This window comes from Amblyomma americanum, chromosome 5 (genome assembly GCF_052857255.1).
Source record: "Amblyomma americanum isolate KBUSLIRL-KWMA chromosome 5, ASM5285725v1, whole genome shotgun sequence".
In the NCBI taxonomy this organism is placed as follows: Eukaryota; Metazoa; Arthropoda; class Arachnida; order Ixodida; family Ixodidae; genus Amblyomma; species Amblyomma americanum.
In genome coordinates this window covers 203409475-203433568 of record NC_135501.1, presented here as the reverse complement: position 1 = coordinate 203433568, position 24094 = coordinate 203409475, and the positions used below count along the sequence as shown (strand labels likewise).

Here is a 24094-nt window from a genome sequence, read left to right as displayed (position 1 = left end):
TACCTGCAAATGTTGCCGTACAGTTTCTTCTTACATTTTGTTAAACACAGTGATTGCTGCACAGATATATATATTTGGAGTGATACCCAACGAACATGCCCATCAAGGCATAATGCTTGTGCTGGAACAGTGAACAGGAATAAAAGCACACACAGTACTCATTAAAACCAGTACTGCTGGAAAAGAACAGTGCTTACGAACTATCACTTGCACAAGTTCAGGGCCACACACAAAAAAAGGCTACATTTGCTGCCACTTTTTTTTTCGTGGCTCCTGTGGTCCATAAGGCTAGGTGCAAATGCATTCCTTCACTTGTAGATGGTTGAACTGAAATTAAAAAGTTGGTACACACTATAGGGAAGAACTAACACCGTGTATCTGCCCTGAGGAGGTAACGCTTTCCAAAATAATATCTGTGATGGATCTCTCAAGATATGTTGAGAATGCTACAGAAATCTGAACACTGTCAGGGAACTAATACTTCTTTCAAATGGGTTAATCTTCTCGCTGTGCGTTCCAAAAACCTGGATGTTAGAACAAACTGGAGGTAAGTAATGCTAAATATAGCAAAGTGTGCCTGAAAAGGTGCGGAAAAAAAGACAATTGGTGTTGGGGTACCGCTCCCGATGACTTTTTTTTAGTGTCTCCATTGGTGTACACCTGAACTGCATGCGCCATCACTGAGTGAAAGAGGTAGATGCCTTCCGCTCACGCTTAAAAAACTTCCACGCAATGCTGTGGTAGTAGTGGTTATGCAGAAAGGGAGGCTCAGTACCTGGCTAGACACCTGAACTGCTTGAAGACTGCACTGCCTGCACTACGGGCTTAGCCAGCGGAGTAGGGGGTTCGATGTCAGTACACATGAAATTTTCTGAGCTCTGCATCCCCTCTCCCTTCGGTCTTTTCTTGGCCCATGCTATTTACAGACCACATGGATATATTAAAGCGTAAAAATGAAAATAAGAGTCAGTTTATTCTTGAAAACATTGATGTACAGGTGCGGCCAGAATATTACGGAGCACGCTTCGGAGTCTCAAAATTCCTGACGCATTCCAAAGAAAAGATATGATGGTTTCTTTGGTTCATGCGTGAGCGCATCGGCGGCCTATGCTAGCATATGTAAAAAGTGTATCCTAACTTTTGCCAGGTAAGGCGGGAAAAGAGTTTGATTGCCGAAGCGAAGCGTCTCTGTAATATTATGGCCGGAACCGTACATTGTCGTGCCTCTGTGATAGGGAGTGGAGCTTATTGCTGAAAAGAGACACTTCTTTGCTACTGCATGAAGTATATGGCACTCCTTTTAATTGTAAGCACAGTTCACCCGATTAAACGTCAGCCTACTTTTTCATATTTTGCATTGTCCTCAAATGATCATAAACTATACCGAAAATAAAAAGTGCTTTTTTTACAAGCTCCACTGTGGTCGGGCATAGGTTCACATGCATGGGATAAAAGTTTTGACAAATGCCATTCGTTCGCAGATGCTGACTTTGTTATAGAGAAGAAGCTTTTGTGTTGTATACCATATTTTCAACTGCCACGATTTTTCGTACAAGAGTTTTTTTTGTGTGTGAAAATAAATGTTCTTTACGAAACAAGTTCTCGGAGCCCCGTATGCGCTCGTTTTTTTTATGTAGATACTACAGTGCATGAAACAACTGACCATTCGGCTTTATTAAAGCAGAAAAATGACCAAGGTATTCTTTCTGCACACGCTCTCTTTCTTTATTTTTTTTTTGCCGGCGGCATATAAAACTCCCTCAAAAAAATATTTCTGGCTATTGTAGAGTACTATACCGTCGTGGAGGGCTCCGAATTGAGGTTGTTTAGAGTGCAAGTCGCATCGTGCAGTAAAATAAACGTCTTCTCTGATGATGATGTGTGGCTCTCAGGGCTCTGCTTCGCGGCGAGTAAACGAGCAGGCTCCCCGTTGCCAGGCGAGGAGGTCCGTAGGGCATCCCTACGGACGTCCATATCCGTATGGGGAACCTGCGCTGCCGAGGTGGTACTGCAATTGTTCCATTCGGTGAATCAAAACTGCCTTTGTCCTCCGCTTGGGCCGCTGCAAACGCGAGAACACATTCTGCGCGATTAGATGCCCGCGTTTGGCTGACAGCATTCATTGCCTACCCGCCTCGGTGGCTCAGTGGTTAGGGCGCTCGACTACTGATCCGGAGTTCCCGGGCTCGAACCCGACCGCGGCGGCTGCGTTTTTATGGAGGCAAAACGCTAAGGCGCCCGTGTGCTGTGCGATGTCAGTGCACGTTAAAGATCCCCAGGTGGTCAAAATTATTCCGGAGCCCTCCACTACGGCACCTACTTCTCCCTTTGTTCTTTCACTCCCTCCTTTATCCCTTCCCTTACGGCGCGGTTCGGGTGTCCAACGATATATGAGACAGATACTGCGCTATTTCCTTTCCCAAAAACCAATTATTATTATTATTCATTCATTGCCTAGCTTCTCTCGGCGTAGCCCATTTAGCTGACACACGGCACGTGCGCCTTCAACAGAGCGCGGAGGCTCACGCCAATAAGCGCCTGAAGGTAGCGCGGAAAAGTACGAAGAGTACTGCCCAAAACGGCCTGCTCTTCTCGCTAGGCAGTGTGCTATGGCGCTGCTATCGGCACCGCAAACTTCAGCGCAAGTTCCCCATATACGCATTGGAGATTCGGAGTATGTCCGAGAGACGTTCGTTATCGGATGGCTGGCGGATATCCGCGGACGGACGTCGTTCGAGTATCCGTGAACATCCCTCTAAGGATCTGAACTTACATCATGCACATATGTTTTCTTTTTCCTTAGACAAAAAAAAATTTAAAAGAACTTTTAATTTGCAAATGGCAAAATTCAACCCACCAAATTTCCCCCGTGTGCTCTGCGATGTCAGTGCGCGTTAAAGACCCCAAGGTTGTCGAAATTATTTCGGAGACCTCACAACGGCACCTCTTCCGTTCTTCTTTCACTCCCTCCTTTATACCATTCCTTCGGCGCGGTTCGGGTGTCCGCCGAGATATGTGAGACAGTTACTGCTCCATTTCCTTTCATCAAAAAGAAAGAACAAGCAATTAATTTTTTTTAAAGTTCCAAGCACACGGGAAAAAATTCTCTCGGCTTATTAATCGCTATGTTGTTTGGACACAAATTCCGCACAGAGGTGGCATTTGGCGATCAGTCTTATTTTATACTACGTTTGGATGGAGTACTTGCCTGATTCGGTCAGAATCGTTCGTTAAAAAACTACAGTTAAATCCTAATCGTCTGCAGCGACGACACAACAAAATTTCGCCGGATTGGTACGTAGCGCTATCTCGCGCCTACTAGAGGAACGAATGCTCTATTGCCGACGCCTCCACTGTAGCCAGGTGCCGCTACATGTACCGTGGCTGCGATAGGTCGTTGTTAGCATTAGTCGCCGCCGCATACGTTTAGGCTGAGCGATTAATTCTGACAGAGTACGAGAGTACCCCATGCAAACGTACTACAAAACAAAACTGACCGCCATATTTCACCACTGTGCGAAATTCGCGCCCGAGCAGTCTGAGTCTTCGCCACGGAGGAAGGATGGTATTCGCGTCTTCGCTGCTAGCCACCGCACCCACGCCCACGGCCAGTCTCGTGGCGGACGCGCGCTTCTCTCGAGACCGGCCGTGCCATGCCGTCGCTGTTAGCCCCGCCGATGATTATCCGAGCTCGGTGAACTACGGTTAAGCAGGCCTCGCTACGGCGCCTTGTTTGTGCGACGACAGAAGTTTCTGATGGGCTGACTAACATGTGACGTTTTGTTAGAGTTGAGGGGGGCGCTCGTTTCGAAACTGAAATTGTGGTTTTGTCGCTATTTAAATCAGTCCGGACGATGAAACGAATCGAGGTATACTTTATGATGATTATGATGCATTATGATGGATGATGATTGTGATGGCGCCAAAGAGCGCCATTGGCACGCGGCATTACACACGTCGCACGCCGGCGATTGCTTCAATTCCAAGAGACTCGGCGATATCTTCTCCTCATCGTCATCATCTCCATCATCATCATATTGATCACAGTCAGAAAATAAGATCAGGTTTACTTACATCCAGACTTTCTGCAGAGCCTCCACAATCAGCGGGTGTCCGTGGTGCGTTGCCACGCCATGCCATCAACCGTGTGATCAGTTCGAGGCCTTTTCCTGTTTTCCCATTTTACTTTTCCACACACTGAGGGTACCTTGGAGACAAGGTCTAACCGCAGACAGAAGCACGATCTTCAGTCTCACAGCCTGCTTGTGCGTGCTTTCGCACGTCTAATCGGTGTAACTATGTTTTAATTCTACCATTTTTTTTCTTGTTATGTTACTTTCTTTTTTTCCGCAGTGAAGCTACCATGTCCAACATTCATGGACACAAAAGTTTAAAATTGAGAAACTATAAGATACTGGTATAGAAATACTGAAGGTAATGATTCCTTTTTCTGATATGTAGCAAAGTCTCTCTTTTATAGTGTTTCCATCGGTCGCATCGAACAGTTAAGACTGCCATTGAAAACCAATTGGGAACGCTTTTGACGATACAAAAACGTTAATAGCAAAAAAAAAATGCAAGCCTGCTGACGGGATATCTGCGGCTATATTGATTGTTATATTGAAAGTTTACAATTGGAATTTGGCAGCAGCGGCAGCTCTCGTATTTTTACAGTTCGGGTTGCTACCGTTTCCTCCGCGTATGCGTCTCTATGGCCCACGGACTGGTGCCGTGCTACTGATTGCGGTTTCAAACTTGGCGCTCCCGGGCGACAGCAGCGACGCATCGGCGCCATATCAGCTGCATCTACTGTGGGCGTTTTCCGCTTGCATTTGGCAGCAGCGGCAGCTCGTGCAAGACACCCCGTCTGAAGCACTCCTTCCGTATTTTTGCAGGTTGGTCACTTTCTTTTATCTACAGCCTAGTACTGCCGCTGCTGACAAACTTGTTTACGCATCTTCTGTGTTTGCCGCATAACCTTACGACATGACCGCGTTGCTGCGCCCGTAGAGGAGAGCTTTCTGAAGAGCGCTTAAATTTATGCGTTACGAGTGCAATTTTTCCTTCCACACGGGCGCTTTCTCAGGCCTGACTGACGAAACCTTTAAAGGCAAGCGAGAAAAACTTAACAAAGCTTAAAGTGCAGGTCCTGCAGACCCAGTACAGGCAAGGATGCTACTGCCGTAACAGTCGAACCGACAGAAATCAATATTCCTGCAGTTTTGTTGGACGCAAGCAGAAAACTCAGCTGCCTCCTCTGCGTCCCTGAAAAGGGGGACGGGATCGAAAAGGCAGTAGAGATGCTTTCTGGCGAGTTCGACAGGTTCAAGAAGCGACTCGGTGCCCAAGAAACGGAAACGAAAGAGCTCAAAGTTCGAGTTGCGGAGCTGGAACCGAACAGTGCTACGCCTGATCTGGCTACAGTTCAGGCTAGTATTGATGACCTGGAATGGCGCAGTCGGCGTTTGAACTTGGGATTTCTCGGTGTCATTTAAACTGAACATGAAGGCTTACTGGCTAAGATTAACGAGGCGGGTACCGAGGCATCTCTTGAAACGTTAACAAGAGAGGATGTCGTCGCCATGCAGAGGCTGCCCAAAAAACAGGTCCAGAACTCCAGTTGAAGCCGCCGCGCTGGCTGAGTGGTTACGGCGCTCGGCTGCTCACCCGAAAGACGCGGGTTCGATCCCGGCCGCGGCGGTCGAATTTCGAATTCTAGAGGCCCGTGTACTGCGCGATGTCAGTGCACGTTAAAGAACCCCAGGTGGTCGAAATTTCCGGAGCCCTTCACTACTTTTATTTATTTATTTATTATAGATACCTCAAGGGCCCTTGGGTGAGGGCTCTCATAGCTTGAGTCGCTTTGGGACGTTAGGCCCCCGTAAACCAAGCTAAACGAGAACTCCGGTTGTTCTTGCGCGCTTCCCTCGCCAGGACCTGAGGGACAAATGGTTTGCAGCAAGAAGCGCTTTACGTGGTGCCTAGAGCTCTGTCGCTCACAGAGAACATGACCAAGTATTTCCGAAAACTCTTCGGGATGGTGAAGGAGCAGGCAAAACGGTCTGGATTCAAATTTGCTTGGCATGTTAACGGAAAAATACTCGTTGGGAAGAAGGATAGGAACAAAGAAGGGGACTCTGCCTTTATCATTCGGTCCGAGAGTGAAATTGCTGAACTGGCTCACTGATGGTGGTATAGCCGCCTTCGAGTATACCGGCCAGGTCCCTTGGCTGCTATACGTGCAACATGCTTCGCCCACTTCTCTTCCTCAAGCCAAGCAGTGCGCTTGGTCTTTTTGGCTGTTTTGCGGCTTCGGGAGCCTTCAGCCACGTCCTTCGCCGCTTTTGGAGCTCTGTGCCGCCGCAGTCCACTCCCAGCCGCAGAAACTCATCTACTATAAAGCTGGCCAATGAATATAGTGTGCCTTTCACGGACAAGGAGATATTGCGCGAGCTACAAGAGAGGACCAAAGACAAAATCTTGGTTAGTTATTAAAATGAATGTGATATTTTTATTTTAAACTGCAGAGAATGTTTACTGCATTCGAATCAGTGCGAAAGCACGGACTAGTGCCACGTATAGAAGACGACGATGAGTGGGCAGTGCCGCGGAACGGAGCGCTCGCGCTAGGCCAGCTGCAAACAAACAATGGGACAGCGGACTATTCTGCTCGGGGTTGCTTCCCATCGTATTAGTGCTTACGCACTAATAATCGCAAGCATTATTATGTTGAATTCTTGCTTTTTTTTCTTGTTCGCTTTCAGTCGCAATACGGGGCATCCGTTGTTGCTGAAGGCCCATCCACACTTCCGCTACTAGTTACCGAGTATTGAAGGAACTGTGCATGCGCAGCTGAAACCTGATAATAGCGTTAACACAGCGCTGCACGCTAAGTCCACGCTGACCTATTTTTTTTTGTTTACCGAAGCGTTTATCGCGTGGGAAGATGCGCAGCGCGGGGCAGATACTACTCCTGTTCGTCAATTCGGGTCACAACTAGCCGGTATTGATTTAGAATTAGTTTTTGAGAATGTCCATTATTAATGCCAGGCTGACGTAAACCTCGAGCTTTTCATCGTCTGTCTAACATCATGTCATTCATAAATATTTGTATGATCACAGTAAGGCAAGAATAGCGCGTGAATTAACCATTTCCGTCAAAACTTTTACGCTATATTTTTCGACATACTTGTGAAAGAGGGCACCGAGTGTGGCTTGGCTGAAGAAGTTTTAAAAAGAGGAAAAACGAAAAACAACTATTGCGCGCTAAAAAGTCGTTAGCAAATGACTCGTCCGCATAGGCGAAAACATTGTCAAAATCGACTGCCCGAGTTCAAATAGCTAAGCCTTTTGCAGCGGTTATTGTATTTCGTTTCCTAACCGTTTTTGAATGTGCTGTAAGAATCAGCTAAGAGAGGAACGACTGTAAAAATTTAGGAGGGTAGATGTGTAGGCCAGTTGGTGAGACATGAAGGAACTAGAAACCGCAGCGGACACGGGACACGGTGTCGTCTTTCTCTGTCCCGTGTCCGCTGCGGTTTCTAGTTCCTTCATGACTGCAAAAATCTTTTCCGCGAAGTGGATGAAGGTCAGGGACCTTCATGACGCCGATTCCACATATTCCACTTTCATTTGTCTAACACACTGATAATACACAGAAGATGGCGTCGTCTTGCTAACAATGCGCAATTGTTCAGAGCCTCTTGCAATGAGCACCCGTTTCGCAACACCCATGGCGCCAATGTTCCAGCGCTTGACCTGCTTGTATGCTGCTACATATTTAAAGGGTAGCTTCGAAGAATCGAGAAGAATATGTGCCCTTAGGCTAATGAACCAGAGAATCTGTCCTCTTCGTATATATAAGAACCTCCTTCCGAGGGTCCAAGGGCAGTAAAAGAAAGTGCCACCAAAACCTTCTCAGAGTGATATGTTTCCTTCATCTCCAGTGGTGTTCGCCCTGATTGGTAAGTCTATAGAGGCTCCGTGCTTTATATTGATTTAATTTTTGCTAACTTACAAAGACAACTAAGTCACTCGCCGAGCCAAAGGAGTTCTTTTCTTGAGTACGTAGTTTTTCTTTATGCGTGCCAATATTTTGAGAGGGCAGCCTGTCTCGAAGTATGAGAGAGAATATTAATTTTCAGGTTAGAGCATTTGTGCATCGATATCGCGAAACCTAGCGGTGACGGTGAACCCGTGTACATGGGGCACGATCAAGATGCTTCTGTTAATGAAAACAAATACAAAAACGGCGCACATAAGACAGAGGACCAGATACCATAAACCGTAAACCATATACCGTAAAGCATAAACATTTTTGCTTGATGGTTTGATTTGTGGCGGTTTAACGTCCCAAAGCGACTGAGGCTATGAGAGACGCCGTAGTGAAGGGCTCCGGGAATTTCGACCGCCTGGGGTTCTTTAACGTGCACTGACATCGCACAGCACACGGGCCTCTCGAATTTCGCCTCCATCGAAATTCGACCGCCACGGCCGGAATCGAACCCGAATTTTTGCTTGAGTACCCTAGAGAGCTATGATATTTGTATGACGTGTTGCCCAGAAACTGGTGTGAGGCGGTTTAGGTCTGCGGTCTTATATAAAGCTGCACTCTCCGCGGTGGCTCAGTGGCTTTAGCGTTCGTCTGCTGATCCAAGGTCCCAGAGGTTCGATCCTGGCCTCGGTGGCAGTATTTTTATGGGTGCGAAATAATCAAATGGGCGCGTACTGTGAGATTTAAGCGCATATTTAAGAAACCGAGGTGGTCTAAATTAATCTAGACCTCTTCACTACAGCGTTATTTATAACCATATGACTCTTCGGCACATCAAATCCGACAGTTCATTCGTATAAAGCTGGATATGCAGAACTGGTCAGTCTAGGATCCATTACAGACACGGGGGCAAAATGCTCGTTTTATTGGGGATGACATCTAATTTCGGATGAAAGTAGATTTTTTTTTCTTGTTAACTTGCTGTCAGCAATATCTTTCCAGATGCTGGAGAAACCAAGAAGAATTCTTCTAAATTTTTTTTTGTATGTGTTCAATTGTACGCAGCTGTGCCGGCCCTGTGCCTTTTCTATATAAACTAACATTTACATTGTTTCCTCTTTGTTTATGAACAGAGGAAGAGTGGATTCAGCCAAATGTTAGGAAAGTTTTTGGACTTCTCGAGGACCTAACTTTCTCTTTCGTCAGACCTAACTTTTGAGTGCGTGTTTTCTTGTTTGTAATGATGCGTAAGGCATTATTACGCTTGGATTACCACCCGGTATTCTCCTACGACCGCTAAATAATTTATAATCGCATTTCTGTCTCGTGCTGTTTCGATTTCAACAGCCGTATAAGGACTGCGACGTCAGCGTGTGCTTACAAGTCACGTGAGACATGAAAAAACTGCAATGTAATCGCCGCTTCCACATTCGTTGTCATTCCGGCTCTTGAGGAAGGCTGGCTTCAGCCCTTCGGCAAATTAAAACGATGAAGCAGGGATTATATGGACGTTTTTTCATGTCTCACGTGACACAGAAGTACTCTTTGACGTCACAGCCATCGTCCGGCTGTTGAAATCGAAACCAAAACAGCATGACAGAAAAAAATTCGATTATAAATTATTTAGCGGTCGTAGGCGAATATTGCACGGTGATTCATGCATAGTAGTGTTTTCCGCATCGTTGTAGAGAAGAAAGCAAGCCACCAAACGTAGGTGCACCGTTCAGCTATTACAATCCTGTGGCTTTAGGAAAAAAGGTTTTCTCAACTCACTACGCATTCCCATCCTTAAAACACTTTGTGAGCACCTGTAGGGAATCAAACTAGCTGTTCCTGTTCACAGGTGCAAGCATCGCTGCAAATACCTGGTGGAGTCCATCCTACGTGTGTCGCCTGCCGAGGAAAGACGGACCATGCGCCAATGTGATTCCTCGCTTCTATTTTCACTGGAGGTCTGGCTGCCGTAAATTCTCCTACAGTGGCTGCTATGGAAACGCCAACAACTTCGCGACCGAGGAACAGTGCTTGAGAAAATGCGGTACGTTTAGTTCGTTTATTTCCCAGGGACACTAATTTTTTAGGCTAATGGGGGCGTGCGCAACGAAAGTAAAAATTCGGAGTATTTGGAACACGTATAAAAGCATTACAGATATGTTAGGCTGTGATTTTTCTTGGAGTAGGCTGTCGTTTATTAAAAATTAAACAGAAGATGGAACTGCCGCTCAGTGATAGTAGCGTTTATTTCCGCAGTTTTGTAGAATGCGTGATTTGCAATTATATAGCTGCTAATATTAAGGCTCTATACTTACAAGCGCAAGAAAAATAGGGATTATTTATTTCAAGCACATGATTTTCTTTTGATCTCTGCTACAATACTCGAAAAATAGTCACTCGACGACCCCTTTCCGCACGAAAAGGAGGACAGCTTTCCTTGTTTAATCATTGCAGAACTGCCGCAACAAGGAAAGATTAAAAAAGAAAGATGCAGCCGCCAGGAGAACAAATTAAGACTGTGAGCCTAGGTTCTTACTGAAGGCAAGGACAGAAAAGCTGGAAAAAATTTAAAAAATGCGGCATAAACTCCACATAATTTCGGTGTGGATATCCCTCGTGAGCAGCTCTAATATGTGGAAATGCACGGCCTACCCTTGGTCTACCTTGCTTACTGGACGGCGAGGTGACTGTGCATTAAATTCATCGTGTTCCCCAAAATACCATAATGTCTCGAGTGCTTGCGTGAGTGTTGATGGTACTGTGTCGTCGTGCCTACGTATACCCACAAAGATTTACAGCCTATATATCGTACACCCATCACAACCGGCAGATAACAAAACGCTCATTTATTGTATTGCCATTTAGTTTACAGTGTGTTTTTCTCATTGCAGGTCGTTTCATACCGAGAAAATATCCTGACCATACTAAAAACGGTAAACTGAATGATTCGTTTATTAAAATAAAAACTAGAACGTTTTAAGCTGAGTTCGAATTTACACGGGGGTAGCCACGCATAGCGCATATATATATATATATATATATATATATATATATATATATATATATATATATATATATATATATATATATATATATATATAGTCTATTGTGATATCCTCATATATATATATATATATATATATATATATATATATATATATATATATATATATATATATATATATATATATATATATATATATATATATATATATATATAGTCTATTGTGATATCCTCCTGTTCCCTCATCGCATGCGGGAGGCGCGGGGTTCGATCCCCAGTACCGCCGGCTACCCACCGGTGATACAATGGGTACAAGCTTTCCCCTGGTCTGGCACTCGGCTTATTTAGGGCGTTACTTTAGGGAGTTACTTTTGCCCCCATTAGCACACGTCAGAAAAACAATAATGTATCAGAATGACTTACCTTACGCACCTAATTTAATGACATATTTCAGGCTATACATTTAAAGGTCCCAACACGTGTTTCCTGTTTTGCTTTTCGAGCTAGTTTATTTATAAAATCAACAAATAACTCTTGGAATAATGAGCAAACATAGATCACGGGATTTTTCTATAAGCTGCAAATTCTTGGCAGGTTATAATCCTGAAAATATATTTTAAGATGGATAGCTTGTTCTGACCAAACAGGAAAAGGGATACCAACCGTGTCACTACTGTTAGAAACGATCTAGAAAGGCGGGCAGTCATCAGCCGACCTTAATTAACGACTATAAAGCGAAGGCGTGCATCTCATAGCAGGGCATACTTTTCTCTTTGTCCGCAGGCACTCGTTGCAATGGAGAAGTGGGGCCTAAACAGTCTTTCTGCAGACTGCCACCGGTAGATGGACCATGCGCGACGGTGTACTCCCACTTTTACTTCGACACAAAAAAAGGGTGCACGAGATTTTCTTACAGCGGCTGCAAAGGGAACAGCAACAACTTTAAAACCGAAGCCGAGTGCATCAGTGTGTGCGGTACGTGTAGGCATCTCTTCTTTGGTATCTCCCGAGGCCGTGGGAATTAAAGAAACACGCAAGTGTGGAAGACTGCGTGAGTTCGTTAGTGCGTCGAAGAAACACTGAGGATAAATGCAATTGGCCTGTATCGATTGGGTACCGCGTTCTAATCTCAAAGAAACCACTTTAACCGAAGACTAAGATTCTTGGAGCTAGAATAGTCCCAGAAATGATATACAGGTTTGGCCACTGTCCGCCGATTTTGCAAGTAAAGTGCGTGCATCGACACACATTTTTCAACGCAGATGACAGTGGCTAAGCTACATTGCCCCTCAGTTCAAATCGGTAAGGACGGCGAGTTTGCCTCGGCTAGTGCGAGTATTTCAGAATTTAATTTTAACAGGAATAAATACCTCTTTCGCTGCCGGACAAACGTCAAAATAGCCAGAAAGAGCCAAGGGATCAGTTTTTACAGATAACAATAATTCCATACAGTAGTCCTAAGCGTTCCTGCATGGAAATCCCGTGGGAAGTGCCGAATGAAACTCAGTGGGATTTCTTTGTGGCGGAGTCCGTGCTGCGCACTACTGGCTCGCAAGAAAGCGGCGAAAAGCCTTCGAGAGCTGAAAAAGTAGGAGTCGGGAAGTACAAGTTGCTCCTTATGCCCACAAGGTGTTTCGCTCAGTCTGAAAAGGGTCACCAACAAGTATGTTGTCGAGGCTGATTTTTTATCTGCGCAGCGCAAATTGACGAAACTTAAAGTGCGTAGGCACATCCCCAAAAAAGCCAGAAACTTTAAATGCACGAGTAGGACATGTCGGTCCAGTTGGTCCATTATAGATGCAAAGGAAGAACTGCGCAGACGAGACACGGACGGCGAAGAGGCAAAGACGCACACAAACGCAGACTAAACGCAGACAAACGCAGGTAACTTTATTGCGCGACGGAACACAAGGCGTATATGAAGCGATCTACGCACCCTATCAAAAACGCCAGCACATAAACACGTGCCCAGGAAAGAAAACAAACAACTGCGAAACCACCACGTTGTAAACGATAGCCCTAAACTGGGCCGGCTCACTCTAAGATAACACAGAAGCCATAAACGTCGCACAGCGAAAGGGCATAGTGGAGTGCCACCCGAACTATATGGTGGAAAGTGAAACCAGCTGATAGGAGGAACAAAGGCCTAGTCAGATTTCTAGCACAAGTGCGGATAGCTAGGCAAGCCCCTAAACTATAGACGCCTTGCGTTCCTTCGCGCAATAAAGCTGTTATTAAAGCCCCAACTCGATGGACGCATCCTACGCGTACCCCAAAATGGCCAAAAATAGCTTTTTAAAATTTTGTTGCATCGCCTTGTATTTAACTTCATTAGTGCGCTACTCATAGGAACGAACAACACTGGACGCAAAAAACCACACACACAGTTCCAGTCTTTTTCGTTCCCATTGAGTAGCGCACTGATGGAGTTAAATATGAACCAACTAGGCCCGTTTACAGCTTTAATCACCGTGTATACCTCGTTTTGGATGCTGTCCTAAAGTTTCCTTGTCGCAGTCGACCCGGAAATACTAAAAAAAAAAACGTTTCTTGAACCGTGGCGGCTGTGCATTGCGGGGAAACGCTCGAACAATGGGCGTTTTCTCCGTTACGATTTTCTGCATAGATAAGCACCTTGTGGAGCAGATTTCTTCAAGACTGTTTTATCTATTTAGAATTATTTGTTTTGATGCACTCCTAGAACCATAGTACAGGCGAATGCATTCTTTGTTTTGGTACGAAACAAAGAATGAAACTTTTAAGTTTTCTTCTCGCTCTAGATATGTACACGGAGACTGCATCGCAAAAAAAAAAAAAATTCAGAACCAATAATTGCGTTTTGGAAAAAATAAATACAAACACACAAAAATGCCTTGACCCGTTAGCACGCAAGCTGGGACGCAGTTGATGTTGAACAAGCATTCTGCCGCATTTTATTAGCTTTCCAGCCTTTTCACAAGATTCCGAGGAAAATTATATGCTAGAAAACAGTTTTCTGCAGATATAACAGTGAAATTTGTTACCGAAATTTGAACAATGTCAGTGGGCAGAAGGGGCGAGCTTGAAGGCTGGCTCTCCTACCCACTGACGTCATATGGGTAGGGGACACGCGGTGAGGTGAGTCGCCTTAATCGGTTGCGAGCTACTCTGAGCAGAGATTTTAAAACAAAAATTATTTCTAAATTGTAGGGTCCACACAGAGCTTTCAAATTTGACACGAATAATCACAAAGAGCGCCTCTAGAGATCTGTCGCACTAGAATATGAGCGTAGAAATCCTTTCAGGGTCCCTTTAAGAAACGGACGTCGTTAATAAGGCACGTAGGCTTCCTGATTAATCGGTAGATTTCAGCGCAGCAGTCTGGATTGCTCCGCGGAGCCATCGTTGCTCGGGGACTGCTCTCATTCTGTCACTGGAACAAACCATCCGCAATACAGATCTGCCATAGGAGTAGTCTTGCTCCTAAAAAGAGCAGAATAAGTTGATCCTGATGTGCGCGGAATCTGGGATTAGAATTCACGGTTAGTAATGCACCGACCAGTCACACGTTGTAAGTTCGAGGAGGGAGGACTGCGCAGTGTCATCCTGAGAATGTAAATCAAGCAGCCGCCTGTTCCTGTTGCATGACTGACTGCCTAGACAGGAGGGACTGGAAGTGATAGAAGTATGGCTAAAAATGGCCCCGCATTTATGTTCGCTTCTCAGTTAACTGTACATTTACTTTCAATGTCTTCTTTTTTACTTTCACAGGGTGTCCACCAAAAACAAACACGTGGAGAGAATGATCGAAAAAATGATGAGAATGATGTGTGAAGAGAAAAAGGAGCATTTTTGTGGAAAAATGTGAATTTTACTTATAGAAGAAACTGCGACATGAAAATCGAAAAGCTAAATGCAGTTTGGACAGCGTAGTAAAAGTAATCTCAAGCATTGAGAAAAGTTTTTTTTTTTTTGTGGCTGCCATGAATTCAAGTACTTCATGCGACTTCGCGTACCGGAGTTTTCAGCAGCACATTATTGAAATCAAGGCGCATTTAGGCAAGGGCTTTATAATCAAACAAATCAAATGGGGACATGACGACACCAGCCAGTTAGCGTGCTTTTATTCCAAGGTACGATTTAGGTTCGACAGTTTGCCTTGGTTCAAACGACGTGCAGCGCATACTGAGCTTAAAATTATTTCCTTCAAAAAACGAGGCACCATTATAAAAACCACTGGATTCTCTGCAACGATCATTGTTCACTGCACCTCCGTGGCTTACGTATGGGACAAATAAATTTAATGCGAGCGTTTGATATGTGAAAAATTTCGCCCCCCCCTTCTCCCCGCCCCTAAATTGGTAGTCACCCGAGATAAAAAACCGTGAGATTGCCATGAGCAGTGTATTGCTAGCAGCCCAAATGTGGCATATCGTGGCTGCGTTCCCATCACGCCTCATTTGGCACTCAACGCAACGCCTTAATTGCAACACACTTACGGCGGGATGCCCAGAGGCTCTCGCGTTTGGGCAACGTCTGTTTCACCCGAATTCATCCCAGTGCCTTCAGTTTCGTAGCTACAAATAAAATAAAATGACTAAGTACTAAATCAGAGACACCAAAACCACTGTACAGCTGGAGCGTAGACATGGCAGCAAAACCTTGTGCGATTTAATGAGATTTCCTTGCGCAGCTTGCACACGAGTTTACTCTCTTCATGCGCTTTAGAACAGGTCCATCGCTGTTGTTTCCCTATGTTTACAATATAGGAAGCGCTTAAGACACAAAGGAACACCTAATAATTCATTAAAGTACGCATTCACTAATACAGCTATGCTACCAGCAGCGGATATAGCACCCATGACGGCGCGAGACAAAGCGCACGAACACAATAAGCCAAATATATGTTTTGAAAGTACGCTGAGGTGGATGCTTCAGTCTATAAGCAGCATTCGGAAGCGAGTGTGATGCGCTATTCAGCATTACGAATGAAAGAAAATATATAAAAAAATATCATCTCAGTATAATTAACAGTTCTGCGCAGTCAGTATCCCAATTAAGTCAGTGGAAGGTGACGAGAAGAGCCTATATGCAACCGAAAAGTCAGCTTTTGTCTGTAGATGTTCACCCCTTGTATACTGGATCCGGACTACATGTCCCTGCAGTGGCACACCTCCAACCTACGCGAAGCCTGCGTTAGGCTTCACGTTCGGCTTCTCGGTTGTCTGTCTCTCTGGTGGCTGCTCGGGAGGCTTTTCGGGAAGCTTGATTAGACCGGCCTCTTGCATGGCCTCCTGCCCTTCTATTACGGCCCTGTAGTACGCATCGTAGATGGCACTGATGTCGTGGATCTGGTCCTGCAGCACGACTGACGTAACGAGCATGGACAGCAGAAGCACGTTGAACAGCATCCCAAAGCCGACGTACGTCACCACGTGGTCCATGACGTGCGTCAGCGCAGCGTCGGCACAACTGCGCGTGTGGACGTACCTCCAGGCCTCCTGCTCCTCCATGAGCAGCACGCCGCGGCCGCAGAACCTCGGGACGAGGACGGGATCCGAACCGTTCACTGCCAGCACCCGGCTACGGCAGCACGAGTTTGGCACGGAGCACCGCTCGTTGCTCGGGTTGTCCGTGGCGCAGCGGAAGTACTCGTTCTTCTCCCAGTCTCGGAACGTGTCGGACGAGAAGCCGCAGCAGTGCATGGACGTCTGCAGAGTGTCGATCATGTGCCGGAAGTGGTCGCTGTGCCGGTAGCCCTGGATGAACTCGACGTAGGCGCCCTCCTTGATGTGGTTGCGCACCCACTGGGGCCCCATCGTGATGGCTATGGCAAGCAAGCTGCTGAGCACGATCAGAATGCAGAGCAGTGTCTGGTAGACGTCGAGCACGAACACGTTCTCGCGGAGTGCGCCCACCATGCCGCAGGCGGACACCGTTCCGAGGGCCAGGCTGAGGGCGATGGTGAAGGCGTCCAGGTGCATGAGGAGCGTGAAGGAGAAGGACTTGCTCATCACGTTGTGCAGGAGGTGGTTCCGCTGCGAGGGGCGCACCACCAGGGAGTAGACAGCGCACCAGAACGCGACGAGCGCGAGCAGCACGATGGTCAGGTTCACGGCCACGATGACGGCGCGCACCCGGAAGCTGGTGTGTGATTGTGTGGTCGTCGAGAGGCCCTTGTCGAGTTCCTCTTGCGGCTGCTGGCCCTCTTCGGTGCGATGTGTGCTGGGCTGCCGCGACTCCGGCGCAGGCCTCCGAGGGTCCTTGCTTGACTCCTTCTCCATGCTTCTTGTTCGTCTTCTTGCTCTTCATCTTCTTTCCGGGGCTACGAGCAAACCAAGGCTGTGTGGCTGATTGGCGTGCGCAGAATCTAGCACGCGCCCGCTACCACGGAATCATATTGCCAGCTGCAGATAATTTCGCAGTTCCACTAGAGGCCAGCAACAACAATACAGCCTTCAAGTTTATTTATCTGTTTATTCCTACCTTCAGGGTAAAAAAAATAGAGGGGAGTGTGGGTAACTTCAGTAATACCTCGAAAATAAAAAAAGGAAAATGAATACACAGCATGTAATGTCAAGAAGAAACATTCTCCTAATGACGTCTACTGCGAAAACATCAATACAATAGCCTGGGCGTAAAGCACTCCTACACACGGCGTCACCGAATAACATTGGACACTGTTGTGCCCGGACAACCAGCCCGGATTCCAAATCTACAGGATGCAAAATTTCTCCTGCGAACGCCCTTGGACAAGCCCGGTGCTGCGCCGCAAAGCAACAGCGCCCTAACGCTCCCTTGACAAGCTAAGATGCTGCGCCGCGAGTCAGCGGCGCCCTATGGAGAAGCATCGGCGAGCGACATGTCCAAACGTGCAGCAAATTGGTAGACAGCCAGGCGCCGGTTTCCCTTTCCCCCTGGAGGTCACCGCGCGTGGCAGACTTGAAGCGGGTGGCCAGCGCGGTCGCTGGTTGGACCTCTCTGGCGGCCGTCAAGTGCTGGCTTTGTATTGAACCGTTTGAGTGACAACCGTTTCTCGGGGCTTAGATAGATAGATAGATAGATACTTGAGGCCTTGCCCTTTGTAACGGGTGGGCACCACTAGGTTGGGCACCCGGCCAAAAAAACAAAAAAAAAACAAGAAGATGGGAGCACACAAGGAGAGAAAGAAAGATAAAACGCACAAAAAAGGAAAAAGAAGAAAAAAGAAAAAAAAACACGCAAGGGCTAAAGTCAGGAGGTGGGGGGGGGGGGGGGGGGGTCGCTCATCGACCTCGTTCACTTCCGACTCTTCGGTTTGGCGCTTTTAAACACAGTGCTCCACCAAAGAGTTAGTCGACGCTTGGTTCGCAGCACCCCCTCGCTCTTGACCTTGGAGCTGTCTCGTTCGTCGTCCACTGCAGGACAGTGAAACCCGAGCGCCTGTGGGAATGTGGTGCCCTCTGTCGGCATCGGATGTAGCCCCAACGCTGCCGCCTGGAGAGCACCTCCGATCCACCGAGAGACCGAGCCACCGTGAGCCGAGTGCCGCTCACGAGGGGAGTGAGATGTGTGACGCGTGGGAGCCTCGCCGGACGTCGCTGTGCGAGAACAGTCGCGTTAGCTCTCGGCCCCCGAGCCGATCTTGTCCTGTATAATGACCTGTACTTAGTGCATAAAATCCCTTTTGTTATTCTCACCGACGCCTGACTCGGAGTCTCCGTTACTGACTTGAGAGCTGGCGACGCTCTGTCACAAAACGGTGGCGAGCGCAACGGGACCACCTCAAAGTTACAACAACACTGGAGATTGAAACAATTATAGCCATTCAATTCTTGTCATTGATTTGGGAGATAGTTCTGATCCAGAGATGTTCGAGGTATAAATGAGTCAGAAAAACTTTGGCGTTACATGAAATTAAACCAAATTTGTGCACGTAATCGAGACGTGAGGATATATATATGTGGGGGATGCGAGTTATTCGTCGTGCTGTGTTTGGTGTTTTATTTGGCAATGCGTCGTGCAGTGTTTTTTTTGACAATGTAGGCCCCTTCACACCTCAGCAGCTTACGAATCATAACGCATTGTAAGCAGGATCACTCCAGCAACCCATTATTCCACGACCTACGGATATTACCCCTCGATTCAGTACGCCTCCGAAAAACAGCAACTGCCGTAAACAGTGTACCCGCCGCGGTGGCTCAGTGGTTAGGGTGCTCGACTACTGATCCGGAGTTCCCGGGTTCGAACCCGACCGCGGAGGCTGCGTTTTTATGGAGGAAAAACGCTAAGGCGCCCGTGTGCTGTGCGATGTCAGTGCACGTTAAAGATCCCTAGGTGGTCGAAATTATTCCGGAGCCCTCCACTACGGGACCTCATTGTTCCTCTCTTCTTTCACTCCCTTCTTTATCCCTTCCCTTACGGCGCGGTTCAGGTGGCCAACGATATATGAGACAGATACTGCGCCATTTCCTTTCCCCCAAAAGCCAATTATCATTATTATTATTAAACAGTGTCATTAGAAACAAGCGCCCCTTCCATACATCATCGCGTACTACCAGAAATGTCGCATTAGGCAACTTTAATCTACCGCCCACGAACAACGTATATGGGGAACGACGGATCTCTTTCGCTGGTGTTAAGATATGGACTACTCTTCCTCAATAAATAAAATGCGCTCACAATTTCGCGCTTACAGCTAAAGCATTCTTTCAGCACATGCATTCAATATGTTAAAGGACATTTATCTGCTGATCGCATCCGATTTATCGTTGTAATTTAGCATGCACGATGTTTCTGAATTGAAGCGACTGTTCCTTGTTATGCTTTCCTTTGTCATTTGTATTATGTATATATCCCTCTCTCCGCTTTTCCAAGTTTTTATTGTGCATGCGACGAAGTGCCTGCATTATAGCATTTCATTTTTGGGCCCATAACTAGCCTACGGCTACGGGTCCAAACAGTGCTGGACACACTTTTATTGTGTTTTCAAGGAAAAATAAAGAATTTGAATTGGAAACTTAACTGAATACCGTCTGGATATCGTATAATATTGCTTATTTAGAGCCAACAAAGATAATATTCTCTAAACTAAGCGGTCCCCTGGGAAAATAAAAAGCGGAAGTGTGGAAACGCGATTCCGGTAGACCGGAGTCCACCAGTCGCAGAACAATGTTGCGACACATTGCACCCTGGCAGAGACATTTCTCCTCTCTTTTCTGCCGCACTGCTACACAAATACCCGGAGCTGTGAGTTACATGTGTTCTACGGATCCATAAAGAGCCCTTAAAGGCGTACCTTAAGCAGAGTGCTGAGCGGTATATTTTCCTAGAGAGGCCGCCGCGGTGGCTGAGTGGTTATGGCGCTCGGCTGCCGGCCCGAAAGACGTGGGTTCGATCACGGCCGCGGGGGTCGAATTTCGATGGAGGCGAAATTCTAGAGGCCCGTGTGCTGTGCGATGCCAGTGCACGCTAAAGAACCCCAGGTGGTTGATATTTCCGGAGCCCTTCACTACGGCGTCTCTCATAGTCTGAGTCGCTTTGGGACGTTAAATCCCGATAAACTAAACCAAACCTATTTTCCTAGAGAAAACTCACAGGGAGACAACCGCGATTGCTTTCAGCGACTAAGATGACGAAGGTAGCGCGGGGCGCGTGCAGGGTGTGGTCACGTGACCGCTCTGTCAACAGCCTCACGAGTGCTCCTCACGCGCCCGTGAAAATGAATGGCTTTTTGGGGAAGGAAATGGCTCATTATCTGTCTCACGTATCGGCGGACACCTGAACCGCACCGTAATGGATGGGATAAAGGAGTGAGTGAAAGAACAAAGAGAGAGAGAGAGAGGTGCCGTAGTGGAGGGCTCCGGAATAAATTCTACCCCGTGGGGATCTTTAACGTGCACTGACATCGCACAGCAAACGGGCGCCTTAGCGTTTCGCCTCCATCGAAAGGCAGCCGCCGCGGCCGGGTTCGAACCCGCGAAGTTAGGATCAGTAGCCGAGCGCTCACGCGCCCGTGGCCTCTTCGTCTTAGCTCCTCGCAGTGGTTGCGCGAGGCGTGCAACTCCTTCGCCATGGCAAACGCGGGACAGTCAGGTCAGCGACAGTCGCAGCCGAGAGTCTGCGTGCTCGCAGGCATGAGGAGCGTTGGCAACGGCAAAACCCAGCTGTGCGTCAGGGAAAACGCAAGGCCGTTAGGCTTCGCAGTCAGTCCAGACGTCGTCACTAGACGAACTAGCATGTATGGTCAGCAGTATGACGCATCCGAATTAGCTGCCCCTAGGCCGTGTCGGAACCGGTGACGGAGCCGTCGCCCACTGAACGCGTGCTAACGGGTGGACAGCGCGGTCGAAGAGTGGAAAACTGCAGCTGGACCACCGACGCGGGGAAAGCTTTTTCGCTGAATTTTTAATGTTACGCGTAAGCTTAGCCACTGTTTTTTTTGTTTTGCTTTCGTTTTCTTCAGCACCTTCACCGTATCGACCCGTACGGAAATCAATTGACAGATAAGTAAGTAAATAAATAAATAAATAAATAAATAAATAAATAAATATGTGTGTTTTGTGTACCCCTTTATTTGCCCTTGCGCATTTGCGCGATACATTTTATCAGGTGCTTCTCGTGAACACGCGTTGCTCCTACAGCTTGCAGGTCGATGTACCAACTGTCTCAAATACGGCCTGCAGCGTCGCCGTGACTCCAACAGGGGACAACAACCAGAGCTGTGGCGAACGGCTTTTGAGTCCCAGGTCGCGCTATCGAACCCAGGCCGCATTTTCAGGCCGGGCGAAAAGCGAAATCGCCAGTGTGCTCTGCGCTTTAAGTGGAGGTTATAAAACCCCAGACGGTCGAAATCGCCAAATCAGCCAGTTTACGTCACCAAAGCAAAAGATGGAAAAAGTTGAGCGGATTGTGTGAGATCTGGATTTTGTAAAAGAAATCGACAACACAGACCTATATATATGGCATGTGTTCATGAAGCAGTTGTTGCATGAGGAGCACCTGCGCTTGGTAAGTATAAACACGCCTTGTATTTGACGAAAAATATACGCTTGCTCTAATCCGTGCCTGCCGTGACGCACGTGAGCAAAGAAGAAGAAAACTCTCCGACTGTACCGTATAGTGTTGGAGCCAGCCCTCCCTACAAGTCGTGAGACTAAGGATAACCACGACTGCCAGCACTGCTAGACGAGAGACATGCCCAGACGCGACTGGCTGGCGCAGACCGAAGTGAGCCCCTGGTCACGGTACCCCGTCATCTTCATAAACCTGGCGATCTTCCTTACCGCCATGGTGCTCGTCGGCATGTGTGTGAGTGGTTCTGCGCATTGCAACGCTATGATTACCGCGGTGGCAGTCTGGCCCGCGTCCTGATCTCACACTTTATGCGCAACGGTAGTATTACGGACCCGACCCCTCATGGCGGGAGCACTTCAGCACGCTGACCACCGGATCGCGCATTGCCTGCTGTCGATGTCGTGCATAAAAAACGTGGTCGCCCAGAGTGACACAAGGTCGAGACAGCGCGCCAGCCGAGCGATGCGTCTGCAGGTGGCGCTGCGAGAACGGCTAGACCATGAGCTTAAGTGTTCCCGCTAAGTCCGGTCTATACCATGCACTCCGTAGTAGTAGCAGCCTTATGCACAAGAAATATAGTTAAGCTGCAGTCACACTGTAGAGTGCGAAGCATGTCTAAACGTTGCGAAGTGGCAAGAAAAACGGAGAATCATGCTTTCTGTTCCAAGCTCTAAATAACCACAATATTGCGGATCACGCTTTGGCCATCAAGCGCTCGTCACGCGTTACCTGACGAAAATTAGGAAGCTGTTAACATGAGTTAGCACATGCTGCTGGTGCGCTTGCGTATGAACCCAAGAGGCTACTGCATGTTCTCGACGGAAAGTGTGAGACAATTTAAAACATCGAAGCGAGCTGCTTAATATTTTGGCTGCACCTGTGCGACGCGAAAAGTAACACGAGAATGTTAAATTCAGGCACAAGACGGACCTTTGAAGGCTTCATGCTTCAGCGCTATTAGTTTGTGGGAGTTTGTGTGCCGCAAACTCTGTAAATGCTCTGTAAACACACTGTTCTCTGTAAACGAAGCTGATATTTAATTATTACCTGCACCCGCCGCGGTGGCTCAGTGGTTAGGGCGCTCGACTACTGATCCGGAGTTCCCGGGTTCGAACCCGACCGCGGCGGCTGCGTTTTTATGGAGGAAAAACGCTAAGGCGCCCGTGTGCTGTGCGATGTCAGTGCACGTTAAAGATCCCCAGGTGGTCGAAATTATTCCGGAGCCCTCCACTACGGCACCTACTTCTCCCTTTGTTCTTTAATTTTCACTCCCTCCTTTATCCCTTCCTTACGGCGCGGTTCAGGTGTCCAACGATATATGAGACAGATACTGCGCCATTTCCTTTCCACAAAAACCAATTATTATTATTATTAATTATTACCTGCTGGCTAGAAACCGCACTTGTGCAGATGAAAGCCAAAACCTCTTTCTTTCACCTCCACGAGTGTGGTCTCCTGTCGGCCGCTAATGATAGAGCTATCGACTTCGTTTACGGAGCGCGCGGTCCAGAGTCTTTTGTCCCCGACTGTACAGTTATTACGCCAAGCAAAAGTTTCGATGCCTGTTGCCCTCACCCGGAGGGAAGACGTGATAGCGATAGCTATACCCCGTCCTACACTATCATCGGCACACCAAACGCATGGTACATCCGCAGAGCATAAGCACTGAGGACGCATTGCCCAGACCGGACACCCTCCTTTCCACATCTCCCTGGTGGCTGAAAGCAACGCCGTCAACAATATCTCTGGCAAGCAGCTAAACGTGAGTTTTAGGTTACGCATACTACGTCGCTGACGCCGTTTGTCCCGAAAAAGAAGCCTTTCATAAAGCTGGAATAATAAAAACAAGCTGCACACATACGCACACGAGAAACGGTGATTGCAGCGTTTAAAGAAATGAGTTCCCGCCTATTGCCCATAGAACCCGTGTATTCTATATAGGCTATGGTATACTTTTTCATCTGTCATTTTTCTTCCTCAAAGCTCAGTTGGATTACATGGATGGCTTGTCCTCTCACGTACGAAGCCATGCATGCAGTGCACGTTCCATGCGGTTTGAATGCACTGTA

At 47.3% G+C, this 24094-nt stretch overlaps 2 protein-coding genes across 2 annotated transcripts in view; one reads left to right on the top strand and one right to left on the bottom strand.

Annotated features, from left to right (window-relative positions):
- Positions 1–10877: 10877 nt before the first annotated feature.
- LOC144134534 (uncharacterized) overlaps positions 10878–24094 on the top strand; it is a 73638-nt gene continuing 60421 nt past the window's right edge. Inside the window, exons 1-2 of the mRNA XM_077667442.1 lie at positions 10878–10920; positions 11775–11966. Coding sequence (XP_077523568.1) covers positions 11835–11966 — 132 coding nt within the window. The 5' untranslated portion in view covers positions 10878–10920; positions 11775–11834. The remainder of the gene's footprint in view (positions 10921–11774; positions 11967–24094) is intronic.
- On the bottom strand, positions 16073–17465 carry LOC144135524 (tetraspanin-33-like). The gene has a single exon (XM_077668169.1). It carries the CDS (start codon positions 17252–17254, stop codon positions 16151–16153), a length of 1104 nt encoding a protein of 367 aa, XP_077524295.1. The 5' UTR covers positions 17255–17465; the 3' UTR covers positions 16073–16150.

Bases quoted from the DNA above. Each gene is read 5' to 3' on its own strand.
- LOC144135524 (XM_077668169.1), bottom strand. From the start codon at position 17,254: ATGGAGAAGGAGTCAAGCAAGGACCCTCGGAGGCCTGCGCCGGAGTCG.